Source organism: Eutrema salsugineum, unplaced genomic scaffold (assembly GCF_000478725.1).
Source record: "Eutrema salsugineum unplaced genomic scaffold, Eutsalg1_0 scaffold_2, whole genome shotgun sequence".
NCBI classification, from domain to species: domain Eukaryota; kingdom Viridiplantae; phylum Streptophyta; class Magnoliopsida; order Brassicales; family Brassicaceae; genus Eutrema; species Eutrema salsugineum.
Window position 1 is genome coordinate 5,658,145 of NW_006256829.1, and position 26,189 is coordinate 5,684,333.

The 26,189-nt window shown below is 35.2% G+C and overlaps 5 protein-coding genes across 8 annotated transcripts; 2 read left to right on the forward strand and 3 right to left on the reverse strand.

Moving 5' to 3' along the window:
- Positions 1 to 2,085: 2,085 nt before the first annotated feature.
- Positions 2,086 to 7,033, reverse strand: LOC18018809 (transducin beta-like protein 3). Its single transcript, XM_006400154.2, has 14 exons — positions 6,694 to 7,033; positions 6,333 to 6,515; positions 6,062 to 6,223; positions 5,689 to 5,906; positions 5,293 to 5,575; positions 5,046 to 5,180; positions 4,682 to 4,800; positions 4,061 to 4,217; positions 3,629 to 3,875; positions 3,474 to 3,550; positions 3,155 to 3,274; positions 2,928 to 3,058; positions 2,667 to 2,841; positions 2,086 to 2,579 (listed from the first exon to the last, which is right to left on the reverse strand). Exons 1-14 carry the CDS (start codon positions 6,988 to 6,990, stop codon positions 2,247 to 2,249), a joined length of 2,637 nt encoding a protein of 878 aa, XP_006400217.1. The 5' UTR covers positions 6,991 to 7,033; the 3' UTR covers positions 2,086 to 2,246.
- A 423-nt stretch (positions 7,034 to 7,456) lies between these two features.
- LOC18018810 (inositol-tetrakisphosphate 1-kinase 1) lies at positions 7,457 to 9,001 on the forward strand. Its single transcript, XM_006400155.2, has one exon. The coding sequence runs from the start codon at positions 7,732 to 7,734 to the stop codon at positions 8,689 to 8,691; it is 960 nt and encodes a 319-aa protein (XP_006400218.1). The 5' UTR covers positions 7,457 to 7,731; the 3' UTR covers positions 8,692 to 9,001.
- A 1,980-nt stretch (positions 9,002 to 10,981) lies between these two features.
- LOC18018811 (transcription factor MYB93) lies at positions 10,982 to 16,915 on the forward strand. 3 transcript variants are annotated; one of them, XM_024155676.1, is made up of 5 exons: positions 10,982 to 11,091; positions 11,602 to 11,669; positions 15,193 to 15,460; positions 15,892 to 16,605; positions 16,741 to 16,915. In XM_024155676.1, the coding sequence occupies exons 3-5, from the start codon at positions 15,198 to 15,200 to the stop codon at positions 16,775 to 16,777; spliced, it is 1,014 nt and encodes a 337-aa protein (XP_024011444.1). In that variant the 5' UTR covers positions 10,982 to 11,091; positions 11,602 to 11,669; positions 15,193 to 15,197; the 3' UTR covers positions 16,778 to 16,915. The 3 variants fall into 3 exon arrangements, with proteins under 3 accessions (XP_024011444.1, XP_024011445.1, XP_006400219.1); XM_024155677.1 differs by lacking the exons at positions 10,982 to 11,091; positions 11,602 to 11,669 and adding an exon at positions 14,835 to 14,928 and having other exon boundaries at positions 15,892 to 16,259; positions 16,428 to 16,605; XM_006400156.2 differs by lacking the exons at positions 10,982 to 11,091; positions 11,602 to 11,669 and adding an exon at positions 14,835 to 14,928.
- A 941-nt stretch (positions 16,916 to 17,856) lies between these two features.
- On the reverse strand, positions 17,857 to 23,151 carry LOC18018812 (SART-1 family protein DOT2). Of its 2 annotated transcripts, none has more exons than XM_006400157.2 (13): positions 22,857 to 23,151; positions 21,801 to 22,464; positions 21,251 to 21,389; positions 21,107 to 21,149; positions 20,710 to 20,823; positions 20,521 to 20,617; positions 20,351 to 20,417; positions 20,215 to 20,274; positions 19,492 to 20,101; positions 18,859 to 19,232; positions 18,540 to 18,760; positions 18,337 to 18,421; positions 17,857 to 18,204 (listed from the first exon to the last, which is right to left on the reverse strand). In XM_006400157.2, exons 2-13 carry the CDS (start codon positions 22,421 to 22,423, stop codon positions 18,127 to 18,129), a joined length of 2,511 nt encoding a protein of 836 aa, XP_006400220.1. In that variant the 5' UTR covers positions 22,424 to 22,464; positions 22,857 to 23,151; the 3' UTR covers positions 17,857 to 18,126. The 2 variants fall into 2 exon arrangements, with proteins under 2 accessions (XP_006400220.1, XP_024011443.1); XM_024155675.1 differs by having other exon boundaries at positions 21,801 to 22,433; positions 22,857 to 23,147.
- Positions 23,152 to 24,118: 967 nt separating this feature from the next.
- Positions 24,119 to 26,020, reverse strand: LOC18018813 (histone acetyltransferase MCC1). Its single transcript, XM_024156091.1, has 5 exons — positions 25,623 to 26,020; positions 25,393 to 25,537; positions 24,868 to 24,967; positions 24,546 to 24,774; positions 24,119 to 24,438 (listed from the first exon to the last, which is right to left on the reverse strand). Exons 1-5 carry the CDS (start codon positions 25,766 to 25,768, stop codon positions 24,246 to 24,248), a joined length of 813 nt encoding a protein of 270 aa, XP_024011859.1. The 5' UTR covers positions 25,769 to 26,020; the 3' UTR covers positions 24,119 to 24,245.
- Between the last annotated feature and the right edge of the window lie 169 nt (positions 26,021 to 26,189).

Here is a 26,189-nt window from a genome sequence, read left to right on the forward strand (position 1 = left end):
GTAAACATAATGAAACTCTCTCTCTCTCTCTCTGATATATGATAGTTTCACTTTCTTGACTGATGCCAAAGTGTTTTTTACAGCATTTTTTTTTTCACGCACTATCTAGTCTCTAGATGACCGCTGAACCCACGCAACTATGTTATTTAAGACAACTCCTTACCGATGCTAGAGTTTAGAATATCAGTACATAACATGTTCTTGATAATATAGTTCTATTTATTATTGGAAATACTAATCAAAAGACATGATTATAAATTAATAGGGATCATATGAATGGGATGTTTCTGAAATCTAATTTTTGCTAACGTATACTTGTCCATGAAAAGCTTTATGGCATAGCTTTCTTATGACGTTATTTTATAACCATATACTATAAAATATTCAAAATGATGATGGATACCAGAAAGAGGTTAAGATTGAATCTGATTGTGCTCCAACTTAATTAATCAATTTGATCCATACCTGTCAAGTGTTGATGGAGTGAGACCAGATCGACCACGCGAATTATATTTCTATTTGTATCCATAAGATACAATTTTACATTTTATTTATGTGACTAGTTAGGAGAACCAAAACCATATAAAAGTTATGCTCTTTCATGCATGTACGTTAATTATTTTTATTCATATATAGAGAAATGTGATATAACTAATTACGATTAAGTCGAATATTTTAACCAACTAGTGTCTATAACAGTTGATCGAGACGTAAAATTCTGATAGTTGAAACTTTATCAATTGCTGGTTTCGCTTATCAATTAAATATGATAATTTTTAAGTTTCAGATTCTCTCCAAGCATAATGTATGATGATGTGATTATAATACATATCATTAATTTGATTTGCAATCAAAAGAACCAAATTCAGATGTATACGCACTGGTGAAAACTCAAAGCTGTACAGTAAGATAGCTTCTAGAACGATTCATATACCAAACCTTGTATCGTCTGTCTCTGTCCCCCCTCTCTATAATCTTCAATATTCAAAGTATTTCACTTTATTTAGATAAAATTTCAGGATTAATATTTAATATATAACAGCAATTTATGTCAAATTTTGGGGGTGTTTTTTTTTTTAAAAAACGTCAATATGATCTTTATCAGGTTCCAAGGAAATGATAGTGATCCTCATACGGAGGATTTGTACAACACTGTTTGGGGGTGTTATTGTATCAAATGTGAGTATATTTTTTTTTACTCATAGAATAGTTGATTTAACTTCATGACTTGGATTACAAAAATGTCAAATATTTTATCGAACCACGCTGTAAATGTAATTTTTTTGTTATAAGCGGGTAATTATATAAAAAAACGATATATTTAGCTTGTAGATCAAATAGGCATATATAAATCCATAGAAGATGGATCGTAAAACGGTAAATGACATTAACGTAATTGCAAAACAAAGTTTTTTTTTTGCAAAAGAAAGTTTGTCACACTGAGATATTATTTGGTTTTCCGAAAATATTTTAGTTAAATCCACTACAATAGATTCTTTGATGTTAAATTAATTTCTTATGAATTATATATTACTCTTTACTCCCATTATCTTCGCTTCACTATGTGATTATACCGATTCACGTGAAACTTATGTTTAAAAGTTGCATGCTGAGATGAGACAAAATAATTAAGCTAAAAAAAGTGATATAAGCGAATAATGAGGAGGAATTGAGAATCCTCGTCTATCATAAGATAGGTTTAATGTGGTGCATGACGTGTACTACACAGATTCTAATTCTACGAGCAAATCATATATTAATTTGGTTGATTTAACGTAATGAATAATGTTTGTTCCCATAAAGTGAATATCGCTGACGTAAACAAAAAAAACTATAGAAACAACAACAAAATTGTCAACTAGGAAAACATTTGTTTTTAATAGTATAATTCATATACTTGAAAGAATTGAATAGAAACACTCAAATACACATCGTACGTTTACTCATAAATTTGAAAAATCCCTATGTGAATAATGAGAAAATCAGAAACTTTTTAACATAGTATGACTTGAACTTAATAGAAATACTCAAGTACATAGCGTACGTTTACTCATAACATTGAAAAATGCCTATATGAATGAATTATGTGAAAATCAGAAACTCTTTAGTATTGAAGGCGAATTGAAAACAAAATTTTAAAAACAACAGCAATTACAAGAACCAAAATTAAACATGAAGAAAAACGATAATACCAAAAATTGGGATTCTACCCCTAAAATGTCAATCAAATATAATTCATTCAAGACTCAAACTGCGATTACATTTCCCGGAGCTACGGCAACGAGTCTCTTCTTGTTCGATCTATCTTTTGATTTCTGAGACTTTCTTTTCCTCGAAGAAGTCTTTTGATCTACTTTTTCCGTGTCTTGTTCCATTGCAGACACAGAAGCAATGGCCTCTTCCTCTTCTATCTTCTTCTTGTCCTTAGGATACTCAGTCTCAGTCTCTGGATCAATCACAGACATCTCACCGAGTGTGTAGTCTAACAAGAAACTGCTTCTTACAAATCTGTCCATCCTATTGAAATGTCTCTGAGAATATGGGATTAAACCTTCCAGGAGTTCTCCAATTCCTTTTACCTGTCGGACAAAATTCTTAGAGATCAAGCCAAAACGAAACCGATAATATTACCGCTGTTGATCTTTGACTTTTTATGTAAACCAAACCTGAACGACTTCTGTGGGAGGAAGTATGTTGAAGGTTTGGTAAAGAACATACTGAGCAATGTGGCATCGGTTTGGTTTTGTGTTCCATTCTCGGAGATATTCAAAAAGTAAACGGAACTCTTCTTTTTCAAGTCCTTGAAGAGCTTTCACAATCTGTTCGTTTGACTCTCTTTTCCTGTTTACACCAAATTGCAGGTAAGAAAAGGAAGAAGACTTAATATGGAGAAAAAGTAAACGCTATGTGTTTTTGGATGGCCTTACTTGCAGAGCCCAGCAAAGAGTTCGTAAAGTTTGTGAGGCCTACGAAGCTCAAATGCCAATCGTATGGCTTTAGTGTATTCAGCATCTAACACTGCGTTTTCCAGCTCTTGACCTCTCAATATTGTTTCTTCCTATAAAACGGAAGAGGTTCAAGATGATGGTCCGACTAAAGATCAAGGAAACATGACAGCTCCATGGAAACTAGAATAGTGAAAAAATTGACAGACCTCTTTCCGGAATTCATCTTCTTTATCAGTAGCGGTTGAATCATGCCATAAATTAATAACTGCATCGCCTCCACCAGTTGCAACCATTTCTGTCTTCTTTCCAACAGCCAAAGCCCATACCTGTAAAATTTAAAATCGGATTTGTCAAAACAGAAGTCTCTTCGGGTGATGGCTGTAAACATATTCCATCAAAACGCTAGAAAAGCACACTTCCTTTACGATACAGGCAAGGCAGAAGCTCATAACCCTAGTATTATTAGCATCATAAGCAGACCACGATACGGATAAATCAAGAAACCAAGTTTTACAGAAAGGTTACCTTGTCCTCGTGCTGGTCATATGTGGCAATGCATTCGCTAGTGTTCACATTCCAAAGTTTCAATAAACCATCGGCACCTATAAGTGCATGGTTAGAATGTTAAGACTAAAATAGGAGGAGCATCCCATCAGGGCCATCAGGCTAGCGAAACTTACCACATGAGACAAATTGGGTTCCATCGGTTATGAATGAGGCCCTAAGTACACTTGAGGTATGACCTTCAAACGTTTTGAGGCATGAACCATCAGATATAGCCCATATTTTTACTGTTTTATCACCTGATGCTGTCATTACGCACTGATCAACAGGTGAGAACTCAACAGAAAAAATCCGCCTCTTATGTCCTTTAAGTGTAACAACATGCACCAAGTCTGGTAGTCTCCATATGCTAGCTGTCCGATCCTGCAAGACAAAAAAAAAAGCAGAGCCAGATAAGAACCTGGAGCATTTTTTCATCGGAGCTCAATGCATCTTCTTTCAACAGGAGAGAAAGATATATACAAGTTTTTATATTTGACAACTGTTCAATTAAATGAGGTAACAACAAAATTAAACAGAAAATATTTTTGCTCATCACGTCTAATTACCTCAGAGCCAGTGCAAACCAAGCTATCGTTACGAGCAACAGCCACAGAATTAATGTCTTTATCATGGGCAGCAACAACACTTCTAGTTTTCAAATTAGTGGGCTCTTCTGAGTCCTCTGAGATACCATCAAGGCTCCAGACCTTCAGTGTGCGATCACTAATTCAATGGAACGCAAATTAAGAGATTTAAAAAAGAAAAATGTACAAAGAGAAAGAAGAGAATGAATTACGGGAGACAAGCTTATAAGGAGATATAGTTAAAGACAATATGTGTCTCTAATATTCCCAGTCAAGACAGAATTTTACACCTTCTATCATGACATGAATTGGTTTCAGCCCAAATATTTCACTGAGAAATTAATATAACAGCAATCACACTATCTTAACCATAGAGTCGCTTAACTAGTAATCTGATAGTACATTTCCTACTAAAACATAAGGCCTGGCAGTAAACAGTCAGCAAATTACAATGTAGAATTGATTCTTTTTTTTTTCTACTCAAACATAAACTACAAACATCATTTCTGGGAAGAACTGCCTGTAGTATTCTCATGCTGGCACTACCGTGCTTTACTATATCAAAGAATGAAAAGAATATGAAATCATTTATGTAGCACGTACCCACTGCCACTGACAAAGAAACTGAAAGACTTCTTCGCAAAAGCAACCGCTAAGATATCGCCATTATGACCTGTACCAGCTCCAATGCAAGATTTGCTTGTTGCGTTCCACAGCCTTACCTGTAAGTGACAAAACATAAATTAACGGACTCCACAGATCACTCTGTTTTTGTAGGTTATGTTGTGGGAATGATGTGCATGAAAAACAACCGTGACAAAAGCTACAAACAACCCGGAATAATCGGAGACAAAAAAATCCACCCCTAGTTATGTAGCTTTTGTGTGCGCTTTGCCAGCTAACTCAACGAAAATGCTAAAGAGGAACATATTTTTTGAAAAACTGCAAGGTAAGTAGATAGACTTACAGTTTTATCTTTACTTCCAGTGACGACTAGAGTATTCCCAGAACTAGATACGCAAGTGTCAAGGGACAGAACAACTTCCTTATGGCCAGCTAACACGTAGGAACATGACATTGTTGCAACATCATAAACACGAACCTGCAGATATATTTGCAAATTTTAGTCCATGAAAATATCAAATCTTAGACTTGATGGTACTCACAGGATAATGATCAAGTCTACATGATACAGACTGCAAATGCTTAATTACCTCCTCGAGATTTGTAGCTACTGCGAGAAACTCCTCTTCATCACCTAGGAACTTCATATCAGCTATTTCTTCATTATACCCAACAAGTCTCTTGCTTAGCACTAACTCTGATTCTTCTAAATTTTCAACAACGGAGTAGATAAAAAACTGCTGATCAGCAGTCACACAAAGCAGTCCAAGATGAGAAGGCAGCATAGCAGCTGCAGTGAATCCTCTTTTAGATTCCTCGTCATCTGAGCTGACAGTAATATCCGACGACTTTTGCTCGTAGAGACATACTGAACTGTAAAAGTAAACAGCTAAAGATTTCAATCTGTTTTTCTTAGGATGGCTTATATGACTTCACACCAGACATTAATCAGCGCAACAAAATTTATTAAAGGTATGATAGCTCACCCCTCAGACTTCCAGATGCGCACAACACCACGTTCCCCAACAGTAATAAAATGTGTTTCTTGAGAAGCAGTTTTCTTCTTCTTACTCTTCTGATCAAGAGAAGCTACAAATGAAGCGAAAGGCGTCCCAGAAGAAACTGTTGTCACAGCTTCTAGTACCTCATAAGTTGCAACTGTTGTCTTGCAGCTATAATCGTGAAGGTCCCACAAGTTCACAACCTGTAATTAACCAAGAAGTTGACACCACTGATCACTTGAACTTTAGTATAAAGGCAGTACTTAATGCCTCGTACCATTTAACAAAACACCAATAGAAAACAATCCTACTTCTAAAGAATGTAACTCAGTTAAAGTAAAGAGTGGTTAAAACTCACTTTATCTCTTCCAGCACTGAGTAAAGTCAGTCCATCCTCTGATATCGCAATTGAAGTCACGGCTGAAAAGTGCTTCTCCAAAATGGCAAGACATTTCTTCTCAGTATTCTTTGCCATAAGATCCCAGGCACGAACGGTTGCATCATCACTTCCCGAGAAAAGCTACAACCCAACATTAACAAAGCAAATCTTGTCATTAAACAAGGAAGGAATATGGATTTACACTTTCTATCCCAGATAAGTTAGACACATAGACAGAATTGGTACATACAATATTTTTGTTTGCATCAGGATGGAACAAGATACTTGAGACAACCCCTTTATGACCTTTGAAATAATGAGTGCAGAAACCACCATCAACATCCCAGACAAGGACTTTCCTATCAGCTCCGGCAGTGGCTAGCAATCCTCCAGATGCGTGGCAAGCCATACCCATCACAGGTCCCTCGTGCCCCTGCTCATCATTAGGAACAACTTATTCAAAGAAACATCAAAAGGAAAAAAGTATTCGTATTTGGGAATCAAATTTGCCAAAGTAGACTTCTTCAGAGAAATCAAGCTCCTTCAAAAATCCAGACGAGTCAGGGCTGCGCCAGGAACCCAATACGCTACCAGTTTAGTACAATATTTACCTTCCAAGAGCGAATGCATTTCAAGGTTTCCAAATCCCAAACTCGAATTTGTCTACTATGTCCAGCGGAGAAGAGTAGCTTATTGTCAGGACTAAGAGCCAGAGCAGTGAGCGTATCCGACTCGCCATCGATTGTGGATTTCACTGATGAGTCCGAAGAATCTACGATGTTAATGGCGTCACCACAGGCGCAGGCGATGAACGAACCATCAGATGAAACGATGAAAGGACCACCGCCGTAGAATTGCTTTAGAGATCGAGAGCACCGGTAGTTCTTCTTTAACGATTGAGGAGCCATCACGACAGCGAACGTAGCCGGAGAAAGATTTAGGGTTTAAGACGCTCGCATTTATATTATATTTTCTTCTTTTTTTTCGGATTGGTAACGAGAATAATTTGGATCGGTTTAGCTAATAAAATAATTTGGATCGGTTTAGCAAGTTACCAATTAGAGCGGTAATTTTAAAGACACTGTCCGTTTTATTTATTTTCTGCTTCCGCGTTCGCGCTTTGGTTTGCAAAACGCTTGTCGTAACCTAAATAGCTACGTTTTCCACGTGAATACTTGGGTTCCAAAATCTAAGCCCATTAACAGTAAAGTGGCCCACAACAAAAGGAAGCATCACAGCCGTCCATCTTATGAAAAAGACTTGCACTCGTACACTTTCGCACGCTTACACGTGTTAAACGCTCGCCACTTGCATATGCACACGTACCTATATCCGATTCCACACGTGTACAACATTCCATTTTCTCTCTCTCTCTCTCCGTTATTTCATCTCCATGAAAGGCGTCAGAAACAATCCTTTTTCGATCTTTTTCCTCTCTGGATTATCGATCCGCGATAGATTCTGTATCATCTCTTTGATCTGATCGAGATTTTTTTTTAATTTTTGCTTCACGTTCACGCTCCGTTTAGGATTTCACATCTGGGTTTCGCTGGATCCTGAACTCTTCTTTCATTTTCTCTCGAAGAGGTTTTGATTCCTGGCATGAATTTTTCCCTAACTCGGTTACCTTCGAAGCAGAACAGCAAAAGATGTCAGATTCAAGCCAGGAGAGATATATAGTTGGATACGCTCTCGCAGCCAAGAAAGAGCATAGTTTCATCCAGCCTTCTTTGATCGAGCACTCAAGGCAACGAGGCATTGATCTGGTCAAGCTCGATCCGTCGAAATCGCTTTTGGAGCAAGGGAAGCTCGATTGCATAATCCACAAGCTGTATGATGTGGATTGGAAGCAGAACCTCCACGAGTTTCGCGAGAAATGCCCCGGTGTCCCTGTCATCGATTCGCCGGAGGATATCGAGCGGTTGCACAATAGGGTTTCGATGCTCGAGGTGATAACTCAATTGACGTTTCCTGTCTCAGATAGCGAAAGATTTGGCGTCCCGAAGCAAGTTGTTGTCATGGATTCGGGCGTTTTGAGCGGCGGAGGAGCTTTGGGGGAGCTTAACTTTCCGGTGATCGCTAAGCCGTTGGACGCCGATGGGAGTGCGAAGTCTCACAAGATGTTTTTGATTTATGATCAAGAAGGGATGAAGATACTGAAGGCTCCGATTGTGTTGCAGGAGTTTGTGAACCATGGTGGTGTGATCTTCAAGGTCTATGTGGTTGGAGATCGTGTGAAATGCGTGAGGAGAAGATCTTTACCTGATATCTCTGAAGAGAAGATCGGGACATCGAAAGGGTCTCTCCCGTTTTCACAGATATCGAACCTGACTGCTCAAGAAGACAAGAACAAAGAGTATGGAGAGGATAGGAGCTTAGAGAAAGTGGATATGCCTCCATTCAGTTTCTTGGAAGAACTAGCAAAGGCGATGAGGAAATCAATGGGTCTCAATCTCTTTAACTTCGACGTGATTAGGGATGCGAGAGATGCTAATAGGTACCTTATAATCGATATTAACTACTTTCCTGGATATGCTAAGATGCCCTCTTACGAGCCTATGTTGACGGATTTCTTCTGGGACATGGTCACAAAGAAGAACCATGTCTGAGAATAAACATTCTTGGGGGAGGATTTTCTACCTATTGCAATGTGTTCTGGAATTTGTTGCTACTGCCATTGCAGACTTCTCAATCCGTCCTATGGTGACTTTAGCTGCTCTGCTAATTTTTCATTTGGATTCTTGAACATTGTGCTTTCTTTATTTTAGTTGTTTCTCTCTCGTTTACTTCCAAGTTTTGCAAAGCCTTGTTCAAATGCATAACTGTTGCTACTCTTGAAAAGCATTCGATTTCTAATTTCTTTGGCCATTTGCTCTGTTGCTATTTCTTTGTCAAGCTCTTATGGCGTCTATTTCTTAACAGTCTGTTCTTCCTTGTTGATTGATGAATTCGCTTTACATTTTTCGCCTTTATTCTGAATAGTTAAGTAAGTCGATGCTAAGCTCTTTGTATTGGTCTTCCTGTATAAACAAGCAAAATGGAGATTGTTCGCAAGAAATCTTCAGTGGCTTAAATCTGCTTCCCATGCTTTGTTGTTTTTGCATCCTTTGTGCAGAATCATGCTAAATCTATGGTCCTTGTTTAAGTTAGTCTCACGTAAGGTATTGTGATTGTCTGAACTTCCGCATGGATCTCTTGGAATCTTTTCTCCCTGATGTAGCAAACTTGATGCATGTTCATATTTTGGGTTTGAAGATCATATAAATCTCATTAGATAAAAATGAATCGAGAAATCGTTATTATGAGAATCTTTTGTGGATATGTCCCGAGTAAAGGTCTCTAGTTTCTTACAAGTTTCAATTTTTGTTTTGATAATCCAAAAGTTGAAACTACAGATTTAGCTTCTCCAGCATCTTATTCTCTGATTTGATGTGTGAATCTTATGCATATTCCCTCACGCATATATGAATGTGTATACATTCATGGGTACATTCATATTAGGATTGGAATTTATGCTTTAGCAACTTGGATGAAGCTGATAAGATGATTGTGGACAAGTTTGATATTCTTATTTAATCTCCGTTTCGAATAAAGTAAGGTGACTGTATATATATTTATATTATCTGATTGTTATCTGAATTGTTTTCTTTATTTGTATAATAAGCTAGTGTGATTGAGCGATTCCCGATTATGTTTTCTCTTCTAGTTTGTTAACAAAATTGAGAGCGTAAATACAAAAATGGATCATTTTAGTAAACAATTAGTAAATCTAGTACGAGATATTGTACATTAACTTAATTGTTTCACGTTTTGTAATTTTATAAACTGAGATGAACTTTTCCATATAGTAATTCAACTTTTAATAAACTCAACTACAAACAAATAAAAATGCTTCGTAAAGTTGTCGAAGGGGAAAAAGTTTGTGCGGAAAACAATTATTATGAGTACCTAATCAAGTGTATGGCAACAAATAGTATTTCCTCTGTGTTGATTTTCTAGGTTTTTTTTCTTGTTTCATAATATTTGATTTTTAACATCTAATTAATGTACATCTTTTCTTTAAGTTGAATAAATCATATTTATGCATATTGCTTTACAAAACTTATTAATTGTAAGCATTAATTAAAAGAGAGGAGATGAAAAGCCCAGGTTAAAGTAAAAACCAATAATACTAATAAAAGTAATGAAATTAATTGTAAAAATAACCTAATTAAACAAAATAAACAGTAAATAATTGAACATTTATAACTTTCTTAATCTGTGTGCAAATATTCAAAAAATCTAACTATAATGAAACACATATTCAGAAAATCTAACTATAATGAAACAGAGGGAGTAGAAATTAATGAATTTGTGACTAGAGTTGGAGTTGTGTCACCTAGCATGCCTATTCGAATTTCGATGAGGGAGATGAAAAGGTCGCCCAAATATCAATAGTCTAAGTAAGTATTTTACATCGAAAATCTGATATGACAATAAGAGTAATATAAGATATACGATCAAATCTATTCATCACTTGAATTTGAATTAAAAACATGTAAAAATTAACATAATATTATAGTTCATATTTGTTTACCTAAATAAAGGGCTCTCAGTATGACATGTTCTAGTCGAATTATGACATGTTTAATTGTAACTTGATTCCAGATGGATGAGCCATTATTTCGAGGAATCTGTTAGGAATCATATCATACTTATCGATCTAAAATAATTATATAAAGGATAATTAATACGGACATTTATTACAATCAAAGAAAATATTCTATTGATCAGTTTGGTTTACAGAATATTCGGTAATAACTACTTTCCGAAAAGCCCACGTGCTTTTGATTCCTGTTATCGAAGACATATCGATCATTTTCTTTGACTGCTTCGAACTTCAAGTCCCTCACGCCTCGCGGTTAATGTAGCTTTTTCACTTCCTCATTTTTATATATACTTCCTCATAGAAAGTCTATAGTCCTTCTCACTAAATTTGACTTCTACGTACGGTAAACGACTTTGAGAAGGTAATTCGAAGACTTTAACTACGTTTTATTTGGTATGGAAGTCTTCGTTTTAACCAACTCTTTCATCTTTAATTTTGTATTCCTAACCTAAAGTTACATATGTAGAAGGTGAAAATGGGTATTATGACTGTTAAATTATTTTATCCTTATCCATTCCGATCCATTCATTGTATATATATGTCTAAACAGGTGTACAATTGTTAATTACACGTTAGGTAATTTGTTTTCAGTAATATTGTAAAAGTAGGATTTTTTTTGTTAGGAAAGGGTTAGGATGTTTTTTGAAAAAAGGGTATGGTTCAGATTTTTTGTTTTTTAACAAGGGATATAGGGTTAAGATGTTTTTATCATGAAACCGCAGAGTTTAAGTTTTTCTACATGGATCTCTCGTCGAATTGCTACAAATTAAGTTGACGCACCATGCATCTTGCTAACTACTTGTACTACTAAACTTTAGGTTTCTAAATAATAATTTGCATGGCCATGTAACGTGCAAATTAATTATTGCAGACTTGCAGTTTGGTCTTTATCCAAGATGTGTTAGGTTTGACTCATACACAAGAAGATAATACTGTCAGGTAATTATCAGAGACCAGTCATATATAGAGTGAAATGTATAGATTCAAACTTTACTTTGTTCTTCAATGTGTGACGTGTATAAATACTTTGTGGTGTTTGTTTGTGCAATTTGGAGAAACTCAAGTTACTTAAGCAATTTTTTGTCCTTTAATATTAATAATTTTGAGTGAATTTCAGTTTGAACACTATACAAGATTAAAGCCATGCTTGTTTGTTTGATTTCAAATCTGTGTTTGCGTTTAATGTTCTGCTTTATAATCACCATGACAGGGAAACATAAACGCTCAACACAAATAAACAATCAAAACTTATGTTAGTGTGTGTAATTGTTGTACTGTCAAATTTTCTAAAAGACTTCAATTATAATTTTTTTAATACAAAGCTCCGAGTTCGAGATTCGATAAACAGGAAAAAGAATAATAATAATTTAATTTGCTATATATTTGACTCTGATAAGTTATAGATCAAAACTCTAATTAATAAGATTACTATTTTTTTAGAAAAAAAAGAAAGTAATGAGAGATAATATATAGACTGTGTGTGCAATATTTATGTAATTGTGAATAAATAAACAGAAATGCACTCGATCAAAGTTTGCCCTGAAGTATAAAATAAGGTAGCTATAAGTGTTTGGTTAGAGGAATATCAATTGTAGCGTTGTTGTCTCCTTCGGATTAGTTGAAATAAATCATCGATTTAATTTGTAATACTGTTTAAAGTGTTTATTTAACCTTTAATAGATTGTAATTTTTGTTCATTTATGATTTTTTTTTGGCAATTGATTACGACCCTATACGCTCATGTATACACACACATATATATATACTAATTTGATTTTTTAATATCTGTTACATTTTGTATATGGAACCTAAAGGTACAAAAGTTGTAATATACGCTAATGTTATGCATGCAGAGTATGCAGTAAGATCATTTGATGAGTTCGAATAGAAGAACTATCAACCAATTGAGTTATCTACTTTGATTTTCTAATTAATTGTCTCGGACGAAGTTACTAAATAATTATGTTTGCGATATCGGAATTTTTAAACGATATTAATTAACTTAATCACTGATCGTACTAGAAAATATTCCATCTGTTTCATTATAGTTGATTTTCTAAATTTTTTTCTTGTTTCATAATATTTGATTTCCTACATCTAATAAATGCATGTCTTTTTTTTAAATTGAATGAATAATATTAATGCATGTTATTTTACTTCATTAATGTACAGTTAAAAAAGAAAAAGTAATAATATAAATAATGAAATCAGTTGTAAAAATAATTTAATTAATAAAAATAAACAGTAAATAATTGAGTATTTATAGTTTTTTGTGTGTAAATATTCATAAAATCAACTATAATAAAGCCACGCAAAGAGGTTTTATTGACCAATATAACGTCAACGTAGAAGCATCTAAAAAGCGATTAAATAAGTGTTAAATAAGAATTAGTTTAGTCGTTAGAAGAGTTAGGGTTTTCGCGGGTCCCAGGGTTTATGCGTTTGCGTGCCTTGATGTGCTTAAAACTAAATTTACCAATAATCAACCACCATACCGAGACGTTTGATTGTTCATTTCTTAGAGAATATATATGATAGAGCCAATGTATGGAGCAGAAAGATGTAATATTATTTACTGATTTGTATTAGTTTTTTTCTATAATTAAACCTCTAACTTATTTTTTAGCCTTTCACAAAAAAGCTTATTGTGTAGCCTTGTCATGTTTAAATTTGTAAATATCTTTGAAATATGAAAACAACTTTTTCGTTATGAAGTGTGTCGTTGTGGAGCCTTTGTTACTGTTTAAAAAAAGTTCGTTATTTTACATTGCTGATATAACGTTTATACCAATTTTCTGTTAATTATTTCTTACTCCAAATTAATAAGTTTTGAATTTAAATTATTATATTTCTTACTTAGTGCATGTTATAAATTAAAAGTTGTATATTTAATATAGATTTATATATATGTAGAATGCGTTAAAATAAGATAAAAAACGTTTGTAAAATGGATGGAGTATTACCTAATATCTCATAAGTGAGCCTACGTGTTACATGAAAAATAAGGAATGTAAAATTCTAAAGTTTTATGAATTATTTTCTCTAACGATCATGATTATTCCTGCTAATACGCGGCTCTGACTCGTGCCCCGTATTGGACAAATAATAAATTAATCACAGTTTCTTTACTTTTTTTCTTTATATAAATGAAAATGTTTTATTGTTTTTTCCCTCTTTGCCAACTGTTTTATTGATCAGAACACGATATATTCAATAATGAACAAAAATTGACTTCAATAATATTTTGTTGTAGACGTATTATAGTGGAGATGTGGCATGGTGTGGATCATTTGTTGACCAATGACCAGTACTCATACAGTTGTAGTTACTGTTTCATGCAATTTGCTAACTGTTGTAGTATATATATATATATATATATATCAAACACACAATTAAATCATTTAACGTAATGCCATAAAAAATTACATATCAAACGGAGAATCATAGATAAAGCAACTTGTTGTCTTTATAAATTTTCGTCATGGGAAATTTTAATCGTATATAGTTGAAAGTTCAATAATTCAAAATTAATTATCTTAATTCAAATTATTTTATGAAATCTTGATATAATATTAAAAAGACATGTTAATATTTTCATATCTACAACCAGCCACTGGAAATACGCATAACTAAGCAGCCCATACGTACTAATTCCGTAATTACATGATATTTCCTATACCACTGGCCAGTATTAATCGGTTGAAAAACATAAAATTTTATATACAGAAAGAAAAGGTGTTTTTATCTTTCAAAAACACACATAATTTTGAACATTTATCCTTTTGTTGCTTTAAAATATATTCATGACATGATACTTAATTGATTTTCTTTTGTACAATTAGATTTTTTTTTTTGTTTAAAAAGGCTTCACAAACTGCCTTTTGTCAACATATGGGATTAGTTCCAGCAACTTTTGTGTACCTACATTGCTTCACAAACAAGATCATCTTCTTCTCTTCCGTTCCATTTATTTTTCTTTACAAAATAATATGATAATTTCCACAAGGTTTTTTTTGTCATTCTCAGGTCATCAAAGTCAAAAGCTAAACTAAGATCTTCTCCTTCCGACACGAAACACATAAAAAAAAAAACCCTATTTAAAGAGCAAATCACACACACACATTTAGCATCATTAACTAAGATCCTTAATTTGATTGCCTTCATCAAAACATTTCTCCCTTGTGGCTTCTTTCAACAGGTTCGACAATACATATACATACTTGCATACATATACATACAAAAAAATATATGTTAGTATACTTGTGTTCGTGCGTACGTTTATGCTTATCACACGTTTACAAGTTCATATCTAATCATGAATTCAACAAACGATCAAGATTGTATTTTCTTTACTCTTATCGCTTAGCTTGATGCAATTCGATATGATCCATTGTCTATATTATTTAATTGATTCAAGCTAGAATACTTTCCAACTATATTACGACATTTCATTCTGTTTTAGGAAAAATGGGGCGATCACCATGTTGCGATGAGAACGGGTTAAAGAAAGGGCCATGGACACAAGAGGAGGATGAGAAATTGATAGATCACATTCAAAAACACGGCCATGGAAGCTGGAGAGCCCTTCCAAAGCAAGCTGGTTTAAACCGATGCGGAAAGAGTTGTAGATTGAGATGGACTAACTACTTGAGACCTGACATCAAGAGAGGAAATTTCACTGAGGAGGAAGAACAAACCATCATCAACCTCCATTCCCTTCTTGGAAACAAGTAATTAATTAATTTTACACTTTATAATTCCTTAATTAGTTTAAGAAACACATAAGTCAATCTAGCTATCTAATCAAATCTTTCATTATATATATATATATATATATTTCTTAATTAGTCATATATATAGATGATGGTCTAAAAGTAAATGTGAAACGATCTACAATGACATATAACTAGAGCCAGTAATATTTATGTTATATTACATATAATGAACATATTTATTAATATATGTTTATAGATAAAATAGTAGAATTGAAACACCTACTACGTTGTTTTTTCAATTGGTGCATACGTATGTAGCCATTTTCTGTCTTGCAACTAGTTATCATGTTATGACTAAAATATATCAATATTAGGTATATTCCTTGAACTAATCCACTAGGATAAAATCAATTAATGTGATCAAATTTTGTATATGTTTTTGAAAGGTGGTCGTCGATAGCCGGTAATCTTCCTGGAAGAACGGACAATGAAATCAAAAATTATTGGAACACACATTTGAGAAAGAAACTTCTCCAGATGGGAATTGATCCAGTGACCCATAGGCCAAGAACCGACCATCTAAATGTTCTAGCCGCTCTCCCGCAGCTTATGGCCGCTGCAAATTTCAATAGTCTCTTGAATCTCAATCAAAATGTGCAATTGGATGCAACAACTCTTGCTAAAGCTCAATTGTTACACAATATGATTCAAGCCCTTAGCATCAATAACAACAACAATCCCTCTTCTTCTTCTTCGTTAACCATGCAGTCCAATAACAATCTCTTTGGCCAATCTTCTTACTTAGAGAGCCTTGGTCAGTCCCAAAATTTCTCTCATATTCTTGATGACAATAACGATGAGCATTTGATCGTAAAAAACCAAACAACTGCTCATCCTTTTGATTCTTTTTCTTCCTCGATACAAATCGATGCCCACGATGATCATATTTCGCTCCCTCTATTGGTTCCGGCTTCTCCTGAAGAATCTAAGCAAAGCCAAGTGATGATCAAGAAAAAAGACATCGCTAATGATCATCATCATCATCTTGATACTTCAAACCCTTCATCATCAAACTCGACGTTCACACAAGATCATATTCAGCCATGGAGTGACATTATTGATGAAGAAGCAAGTGATTCTTATTGGAAAGAAATCATAGAGTAAGATCCCTACATTAATCTTCTACATACATTGTTTTTTTTTTTGTATTTTTTTTTTTTTTTGTAGATACGACATCACATGCATGCATTCAAGCGACAGTTTTGGACATAATGTTTTAATTCTACGTTTTGCAGGCAAACGTGTTCCGAACCATGGCCATTTCCTCAATAGACAAGAGTGAAAAAAAAGAAGACGAAAAAGAAAAAAAACTTAAGAAGAGAATAATTTTATAATTACTTGCTGTTGATAGAGTTAACTGCATTTTTACTGTTCACTAGTCTACAGTTTTTTTCCGTTTTTCAGACCATGTATGGTAGACTGTTCTTGTAAAAAAATTAACTATTATATATATATTTTACTGTATTCAATACAAATATTCGTGGATGTAATTGCACTTTTAGAGTCTAAGTTTGTATTATTGTATATTGACAAAATACAGAGGTTTGATATTTTTTTTTTCAAATATCATCATATATAAAATATACGTAAATATAAAACGCATACACGAATCTTTTCTTCTATTCGGATTTTCTTTAGAAGTAAACACAGTAATAAAATAGTAAAAATACTATCTAAACGTAAATACATACGCAAGCGCCAACCAAATAATCAAACTTGTATTGTCTCCTATTAATTGTATTTAGTCAAAATGTTAAAACAAAACAAACTCTTGGCTCTCCGTCTCTCCCTAGCTGGATGAACAAATAAATATGATTACTTTTGGTTTTGGATGAAGAATATGTATACTTTTTGTTTGTTATACCGAGTTAATTGAAGACTAAAGATTTAGTTGGCGATGGTTGAGAAGAAGTGAACTACAACATGTACTCTCGAAAGTGACATGATCTTGTTTTGATTTTGACTTTCGTAGGAGACAAAATCACAAAAAGGACTAATTATTGAATAAATGTATAGTTACATAACTTACGCTACATGTCTCGCGGCCGAGAACATCTTGGCACTATTTTTAATCATGGGGCCGAAACTAAACGATGAGTCATGAACATTTATTATCTGAAATTAAGATGAAAAGGAGAGAAAAATACATTAACCATGATATCCCACCATAATAATTTTGTAATCATAATGTTCGTCTTGATAATTATTTCAAAATAGTAATCTTGATCAAAATATATATTCACAGAAAGAATACAAGTAAATTTTAATTTTAAAATGTTAGACATGATTTGTTAGAATGCAGAAGGCAGATAATCTTTCTCTAAAAGGCAACCTTTTATACTTTTGGCAAACGGAAACTGAATTCAACTTCGTTTTATCTTTTAATTCAAACTAAACATTCAAGCATAGTGTACAAATGATCACGATTGACGATGATAACAAGGTACTAAAAATTATTCTCAAGAAAATAAAAGCCCATGGTTAGATTTTTTATCCTGTTCAATTTCTCTGAGCCAAACTCGATTATATTTTTGAATTATATCCAATTAAAGAGAAATTTTATTACAAAACCGAACCGAAACCAAACCCGACGTCGATTTTGGATTGTTTCAAAGTGCCTTTCAATGCTTTGGTTGCTTTGATGGTGTATTCGAGTTTCCAGGCTCCGCTTTCCGCTTAATTCCTAAGAAATGCTCCACCTGAAAAGATTCAATGCAAATATCAACACTAATCCTGGATTAGGCATCTTATTAACAATAAGTTGTTAAAATGAAAGGTATATTCTGACACAAATAAAAAAATGAAACTGTATTTATCTTAGAGCCTGAAACCTTTTTGTCACCAAGCATTGGAGTTAAGCTTCCTGGAATATCCTTCTCAACAGTCGCAAAACCGCTCTGGGGATCACTAGTTTGTCTGAAAATATGCAACAAACAAGTGTTAGTTAAGAAACTGGGTGTGTCACTTAGATGTCTGTGATGCCTACAAATCGAAAAAAAACTAAAACTGTGTAATGAAGCATATATAGACATACCCAGGTTTCACATTGCCACTGAGGACAAGGTAAGGAGTTTTCAATTGAGCTTGCGCTTCTCTCATTCTTTGAACAGAAAGCGATGGTGTGTCTGAGTTTTTCATTTGCTTTAATTTGAGCTCTTCCTGGTACTGTTTCATCCGTTTCTCTTCCTTCATTTTTCCAGGTCCCTTCCCGTGGAATTTGTGAGAGAGTAATCGAAAGGCTTCTTTTGGAGTTAACTGTTAACAACGTGAGAATTCAAGGATCGAACATTTTAGATATAGAACATAAGGACGAGTCTAATAAGGTTGAGGAGCAAAAGCTTAAGAAAACTTACGGTTCTACCAAACTCGTCAGTCCTCTCAATCCGGATATCCTTGAATCTCTCTTTACCTCCTTCATCATCCACAATACCCACAAGCTTGCTCTTTTTTTTGTCCATGTTTCTACCACCCCATTCCACCTGCTCCTTTAGGGTTCCTCGGTCTTTGAGAAGCTTTAATGCACCCGATAATCCTTTTCCAACCGCAACCTCGTGTATGGTCTCATCAGGAGTTATCTCTTTGGTATCTGATGGAAGCTCTGCTTCATCCATATCAGTGTCTATAACTTCTGTCCAACCATCGGGTTGCTCTTCTTTTACTTCTTCAGGAGCTTTGGGTGCTTCATCTTCATCCATGAAAACATCTTCACTCTCAGGCTTCCGCACACCTGGAAGACCAAACCAATAGACCAAAAACTCCAAATCACTTCTAAGGACGAAAGCATACTTCTGTTTTAAGAAAAAATGGACATGTCTAACTAACCCTGTGCATTGGCTTACTAGATGCATGAATGCGAGCTCATGTTCGTATATGCCACGAAATAAAAGTTTCAAGAAATCTACGACGATCTATATAATAGAGGCAAAACAATAAACACCAGTGTATTTGTGTCACTAGATGTGTCATTAAGATGATTTAAACTTTACCTTCATCGCGCTTGAGACCCCAGACAAAATCTTCCATCTCTGTGAAAACGACTGTATCTTCTTGTGCCTCAGCCATAGAGGCGCTATTATCTTCTGTCGTTTGATTTGTTCTGGAAGCCAGAAAATGCGCAACTGCATGAGGACCAGTTCCAGCTTCCTCTTTCTTTGTGAAAGCTAACTTCCTAGCTCTCTCTAACGATTTATAAAGGTCTTCAGCATCATCAGCCAATACTATACTCTCATCTTCTTCTCTTTTAATAGGCTGAACTTGTTCCATTCTGAGTAGTCTGGATGCTTCATCAGCTTTAGCAACGGCTGCCTGATAGGCATTGCTCCGTTTTTCATTCTCAGACCTTTCTTTCTCTTCTTTCATGGCCTGCCTTTTGCGGTCTTTGCGAGAACCAAGATCCTCAGCTCCCAATCCCGATGCAACAGCTTCTGCTTCAATCGCATTTATGTCCAATTTATCCTTTTTTCGCAATGATTTCTTTTTCTTGGGTTTTTTGAATCGTAGCATTTCTTCATGTGAGAAGTAATCTGATGAGACCTTTGCTGACGAGTTAAGGTCTTCAAACGTATTTGTCGTTTGACCCTGAATTCTCTTACGCAGCTGATAGGAAGAACATGAAGGAAAATGAAATCCATTAACAAATACTGACTACAACATTAACGAATACTGACTACAATCCACTAATCATTAAAAAATGTGACGAAGAAAGGTACCTCCTCCAGTTTCTTCTCTGCTTCACCAGTAAAGCGACCCTTTGCATCCAAAAATATCCCCTAGAGATGAAAGCAGCAACGTTATTTCATCCAAAGGACTGTCTACAACTCTAGTATTTGAAAAGTCCTGACTAACCTCATCAGTAGTAGGCTCATCGTATTGCGGAAGCATCTTCTTTTCTGCCCCGGGGTCATCATTAAACCTAAAAACAAATAACATTGCTATGTTTCAATCTTAAGTAACACAGAAATGCTCATCTAACCGATATGCTCATCTATATGTCATTAAAATATCCTTTAACTTACTTATCATCATATATCCCCTTTTTCTTCTTCGCTGCTTCATAAGCTTCGTTCCGACGCTTCTGTTCTCCAATTTCCACATTTTCTAGCATGTCAATCTCTGCCAGAATAGTTGCAAATCTAGTTTATGACAGACCCTCACGTCAACCATGTTGATACCATTAACAAAAGAGAACATAAAAAGATACTAACCATTGTTAACATCTCCATCAGCAAGGACACTCTGGTCTTTTAGTGTCAAGATAACTGCTCCACCTTCCACCACCTTCTCCAAACCATGTAGAACTTTGACACCAGATAGATGCTCTGTTAACGAGAATATGTGAAGATAATTATCAGCCAAAACGCAACACATGAAGAAACTTGATATAGTAAGAATGAAAGAGAATAGAACTCTATTGTTCTATCTGAATGATAGAACACTTGAATAATTATACTTAGTCGTACTAGTACTGGTTTTTATGATAAATTCCTTTGAAGATTTATAGGTGTGAAAGAACTGCAAAGTATGTTATACCAGCATCACCTCTCTCACACACCACACAGTTAAATCCTACATTTTTATAACTTCGAGCAAAGAAAAACTTACCACCAGCCTCGCCGTCTTCATTTTCACCTTGATTAAGTTTGTCCTGAAAAGATATAACGTAGGATAGATTATTTAAATGTCAAAGTAAAGGAAGTGATAGAGATACAAAAAGATACAAATATGTCCAAGGAATGGTAAACACACCTGCTCCTCAAAAATTCTCGAGAGCTGATGAGCTCTTTGCTTCTCAGCTTTTCTTTTCTCCTCAATCTTACGGCTCCTTGCAACCCATGACAGAGCATCAGAAGCATCTTCAGCTTTCTTCTTTCTTTCCTCTCTCATCCTGAGGAAGTAAATACAATACTGTAACTATTGTATATCTAGATGCATATACCTTATCAGCAATAACACGGACTACATAACAAGACAAAAGTATTCATAAGATATACAGAAAAGCCATACTCATAGTAAATCGGAGTGATTAAGTACCAGCATACCAAAACAGTAGCACTGCCGGTCTTGAATCAAAATCAGCAAAGTGATGTTCTTTATACCTTATACTACATGCTAGAGTACTCAATTATAAAATAGGTTCACAGCATCAAACAAACAAAAAGAGCAAGCGACAAAGAGGATGCCCAGAAATTATGGTTCAATCAAGGAATTTTTTATTCTCAACCATAAAATGTTAAAATACTTGGAATAAGAAATTTAACAATTGCATAGTTAACAGCCCAAAGAAAGAATTACTTACTTCGAAATGCGATTTGCAAGTTCCGCAGATGTCTCTTTCCCACTTGGTGCAGCATCAACATTATCCTCACTTTCATTCGAGCCTCTGTTGTCAAAATGGTCATATCTTTCCGCAGCTTTTTCAGTCTCATCATCGTCTTCATGGCTTTTCTTACTCGCTCTATCCTTCACTCTTGACCTATCCTTGTCTTTGTATAATTCCTTCTCCTTTTCCTTAGGCTTTTCTTTCGATTTCTCATTATCCCTCTCCTTTTCTCTATCTTTATGTTTATCTCTTTCTTTTTCCCTCTCCTTTTCTTTCACCTGATCTCTTTCCCTATCCTTCTCCCTATCCCTTTCCCTGTCTCTATCCCCATCTCTGCCTTTTTCTTTTTCCCTCTCTTTATCTCTACCTCTAGCCATCTCCTTCTCAATGTCTCCTTCTTTATCTCTTTTTCGGTCTCTCTCTTTCACCTTATCACTTCGGTGGTCCTTATCCCTTCGGTCGTAGTCTTTTTCTTTATCCTTGCTCCTATGATCCTTCTCTTTCCTCCTTCCATCTCTGTTTTCTCTAGCAGGCGACCCCTTGTTGTCAGCCCTCTCTTCCCTGCTTTCATGCCTTGATTTAGACTTCTCCACTTCCATTTTCAAGCGCCTAAATGAATACCAAGAAGATCTCTCAAGACCTAATCACAAAAGGAACAACTCAGAAACAACAATTACAGTGGTTGTAGACCACAACGAGCAACTAGAGTAACAAATCTAAAATCTGCACAGATAATAACTAGCTACAAATGAATTAATCTGACGTAGTACTTGCACGTTTATTGACAAAATTCGGTTTCTCTGCTGGTGAAGATTTGTACAGCTAATCGTTGCCCAACCTCCCAAACAATACATAACCAACGAGGAAAACGCTAACGTAAGAAAATAATCATTCGTTCTAGTTATAGCACAAAGTCCGAGTTCAGACCGGTCAGGAAAACGGAACAAGGTCAGGCTATACGAAGTTCACAAAAACGTCGGAACAGAAATCTCAAAGAAAACAAAAAGTACATCAAAATCCGATTCGACTTACCTCAATATCAAGCCTTCGATAGAAAGTACTGAGATATTCGAATCCACGGACAAAGAAGATTGAAACGCCGAGAATTGCAGGAGAAATTTCCGAGGGTTTAGAGATAAATTGCGAAAGTACACCGACAAATAGCAGTTTAAGAAGATAAATCCCTAATCAATGCAAGGAAAAGTGAGAAGCGAACGCTTCGAGCCAAAGAGATGACGGCTAACAGTATCTCGCGGACGATCGAAACCTCGCCGTGGAAAGAGACGGAGAAGCTCTGATAGACGAGCGAGGACGGATTGTGCTAAAAACTAGATGAAAAGAAGATCTACCGGTATATATAATACTCCGGTTCAAAAGCAAACCCGTTGGTTCACGAATAATCTTAATCGGTATAACTTTGGACTGGTTATTTCCTAATGAAACCTCCGTGGTTTAAAAATACTTGTTTAATGTATATTACTTCAGAATGAGAACTAAAACATTCGAATTACGAATTAAGCAATAAACACTTTCATAAACTTCGATTTCTTCTAGTTCTAGGACAACTTCCGTTTCTCTTTTTTTTTTTTTTGTTGTGGCAGAGAAAGAGATTTACCAAAAATCTAAATAATCTGAAAAAGAGAATCTTTCACTTAGACACTTACTTGAATCGAAACCAAGAACAAGACACTTTTTTTTTTTTACGAAAACAGATAAATTATGTTTTCTTTTTGCTTTGTTTCATGAGTAAAAAAAAATGTACAAAAGCTCATGAACTTTCATTTTATTGTATATCAATCCTTGTTCTTTTTTAAATTACAATATTACCTTCACAAAATTACAGAATTACATTCACAGAAGTGAAATCGGTTCAGTTGATAGTTTTACATCTCTTTGATTTATCCGGTTCAAACACTGGTCGACCCAATTAGAACTGGAGCCAAGGTGTTCATGGGCAGATACTGTATGAAGATCCCTTCTTGTTTATGAATCTTATACAAAATAAACATTTTTCCGAATAACAATCTTGTTTAATGAATTGAACCGAAATTACACAAAAATCGATCAGAAAACCGAATTAAAAAGATGAAGCGGCGTCTTCCGCGATCAACAGAGGCTCAAAGCAAGAACAAGAAAACGCTATTGCTATTGCTACCATACCAAAGAAAAACTGGAGCTTGCTTTGTAATTTTATGAGGTTAAGCAATTATCCGCCATTAACGCATAGTAATTTAAGACGTTTAAACGAATTGAAGAAGCCCCTACGTCCCTGAGAGAGAGGTTTCTCCGACTATCACAATATTTACATTTTTTCATTACGTTTATCACTACACCAAAACACACTACAAGATCATAACCAGAGCTTAATGAAAGATATGGAAATGAATGATTTTACAAAAGTCCATGAATCTGATGCAACCACTAAACGTAATCATACCCGGATGATAATCTTTCGGATGCAAGGTTTCGTTTGGTCTGAGTAGGCAAGAGACACCGAGAGTTGTCTTTAAATGTAAGCCATTTCAAGCCTTTCTCTTCGTGCTTCGTAGTCAGCTTTGAAGTGACTGATTTGATTCCGCTCCTCAAATAATTCAGAGCCAACACCGCAAGATCTCTGCAAATGCAACCATGATTCAAACCATATATGAACAAAACAGCAAAGAAACATCTCAGCAAAGTGAGTTTAGAATTCGAAAGAAGTGCTCAGCGTTTTCTACTTACAAGGGTGAGCAAGGAGAGCGACAACCGTTGATGAAGTAGACGAACAAGTAAGAATCGAAATGCTGGCCGTTGATTAAGTAGAATCCGTGTAACCTCCTCACACATCTGAAAGACATTCTTTTGTACAATCGGATTGCGGGATTGTTGTGTGCAATCACGTGAAGGTAAACACCACGGCACACAGTGATACTAGATGCGTATTTGATGACCTCGTTAATAAGCGACTTAGCTACTCCAAAAAAAAATAAGCAAGAGAAAATGAGAATCAATAAAACTCCATATCATTAGTCTGCTACATAGGGTGAGGTCATAATCAAAATACCTATTCCGCGTGTTCTGTAGGTTTCTACTACTCCAAGTGTTAAAATGTACACCAATGTCTCCTCTCCCTTTGACGAGTCATATTTTATAAGATCTGATATCTGCGCAAGACATAGAAAACTATCAACATATAAACGCAAAAAGATAACTCTTTGACTTTATACAAACTTGCACCATGATCAAGTGACGCCTATTGATTCTGATAAGAAACCCAACTGATGATCATGCCTTAATGTTCAAGCTTGAACCATAGGACATTATGAAAATACTGCGACAGCATTCAAAATCTACAATTTTACAATAACTCGGAAATTTCAGTACAAAAAAAAAAACCCAAAAGGTGAAGAACGAAGAGAAGACAATGCTTAAAACCCATCTGGTAAACCTTACGAAAAGCTACTGAAACTGTAGAAAGTTTTGATTTTTAAGAAATTTGTAAGAATCCCATATTCATGATTCGAAATCTACACTTATAAGACACTGCAGCTTCGAAGGAAGAAGATGTTAAAAAGGAAAAGACACTCACTTCGCTTTCTTTGGCAGGCACGATTTTGGCGGTAACAAATCCAATAAGTTCCTCAGAATGACCATCGGGCCGGCTCCGATCAACAGCAGCCCAAGAGACGATATCACCTCCGTTGACAACATTCTGAAAAAACTCAGACTCATACCTGAAGAAATCAATTTCCGACAAGGGAAAGTCAAATCCGAAAACCAGATACATATCAGATCTTCCAAGAAAGGAAATTTAACTACCTGATCGGGAATATGTCGCGATGGATTTGCTCCAAACGTTCTAGATCACAAGGGTTTATTGGTCTGAAACAAATAGATGGACGATGAGGGATTTTGGGTTCCTCTATTGATGAATTCTCCATGAATCCACGCGGAAAACGCGACATTTCGCATAAAGTAAGACTGAAACAACCTAAAATTCTAGATTTCTCAAACTTCTCATTTGAAAAAAGAAGAAGAAGAAGATGAAATAGAGAGATCAAATCGGGCCCCAACCCCGTTTCTCAGATTCGGATCCGGGTGGGTTATGGTTTTCAGTGTCCGAAGATGGGTTTGTTGATCTGCAGAGCTTTCGCGGAGACTGAATCAAAAGAAAAGACTTTTGGAGAAGAAGAGGAAGGAAAGGTAGTTGCTTGCTTTGCCGTCTTCGGTCTTCCCCATCGTTATGGCTTGAAGCAAAGCAAGCATCTTGCGATCACCTCACGTGCCTTTGCGACAAACAAGCACGTGCATCTTCGTTTCCAAAAATGGGGCTTTTACAAAAAAAATAATTCTTCCTCTAATGAATAAATCATTAATCATTTAATC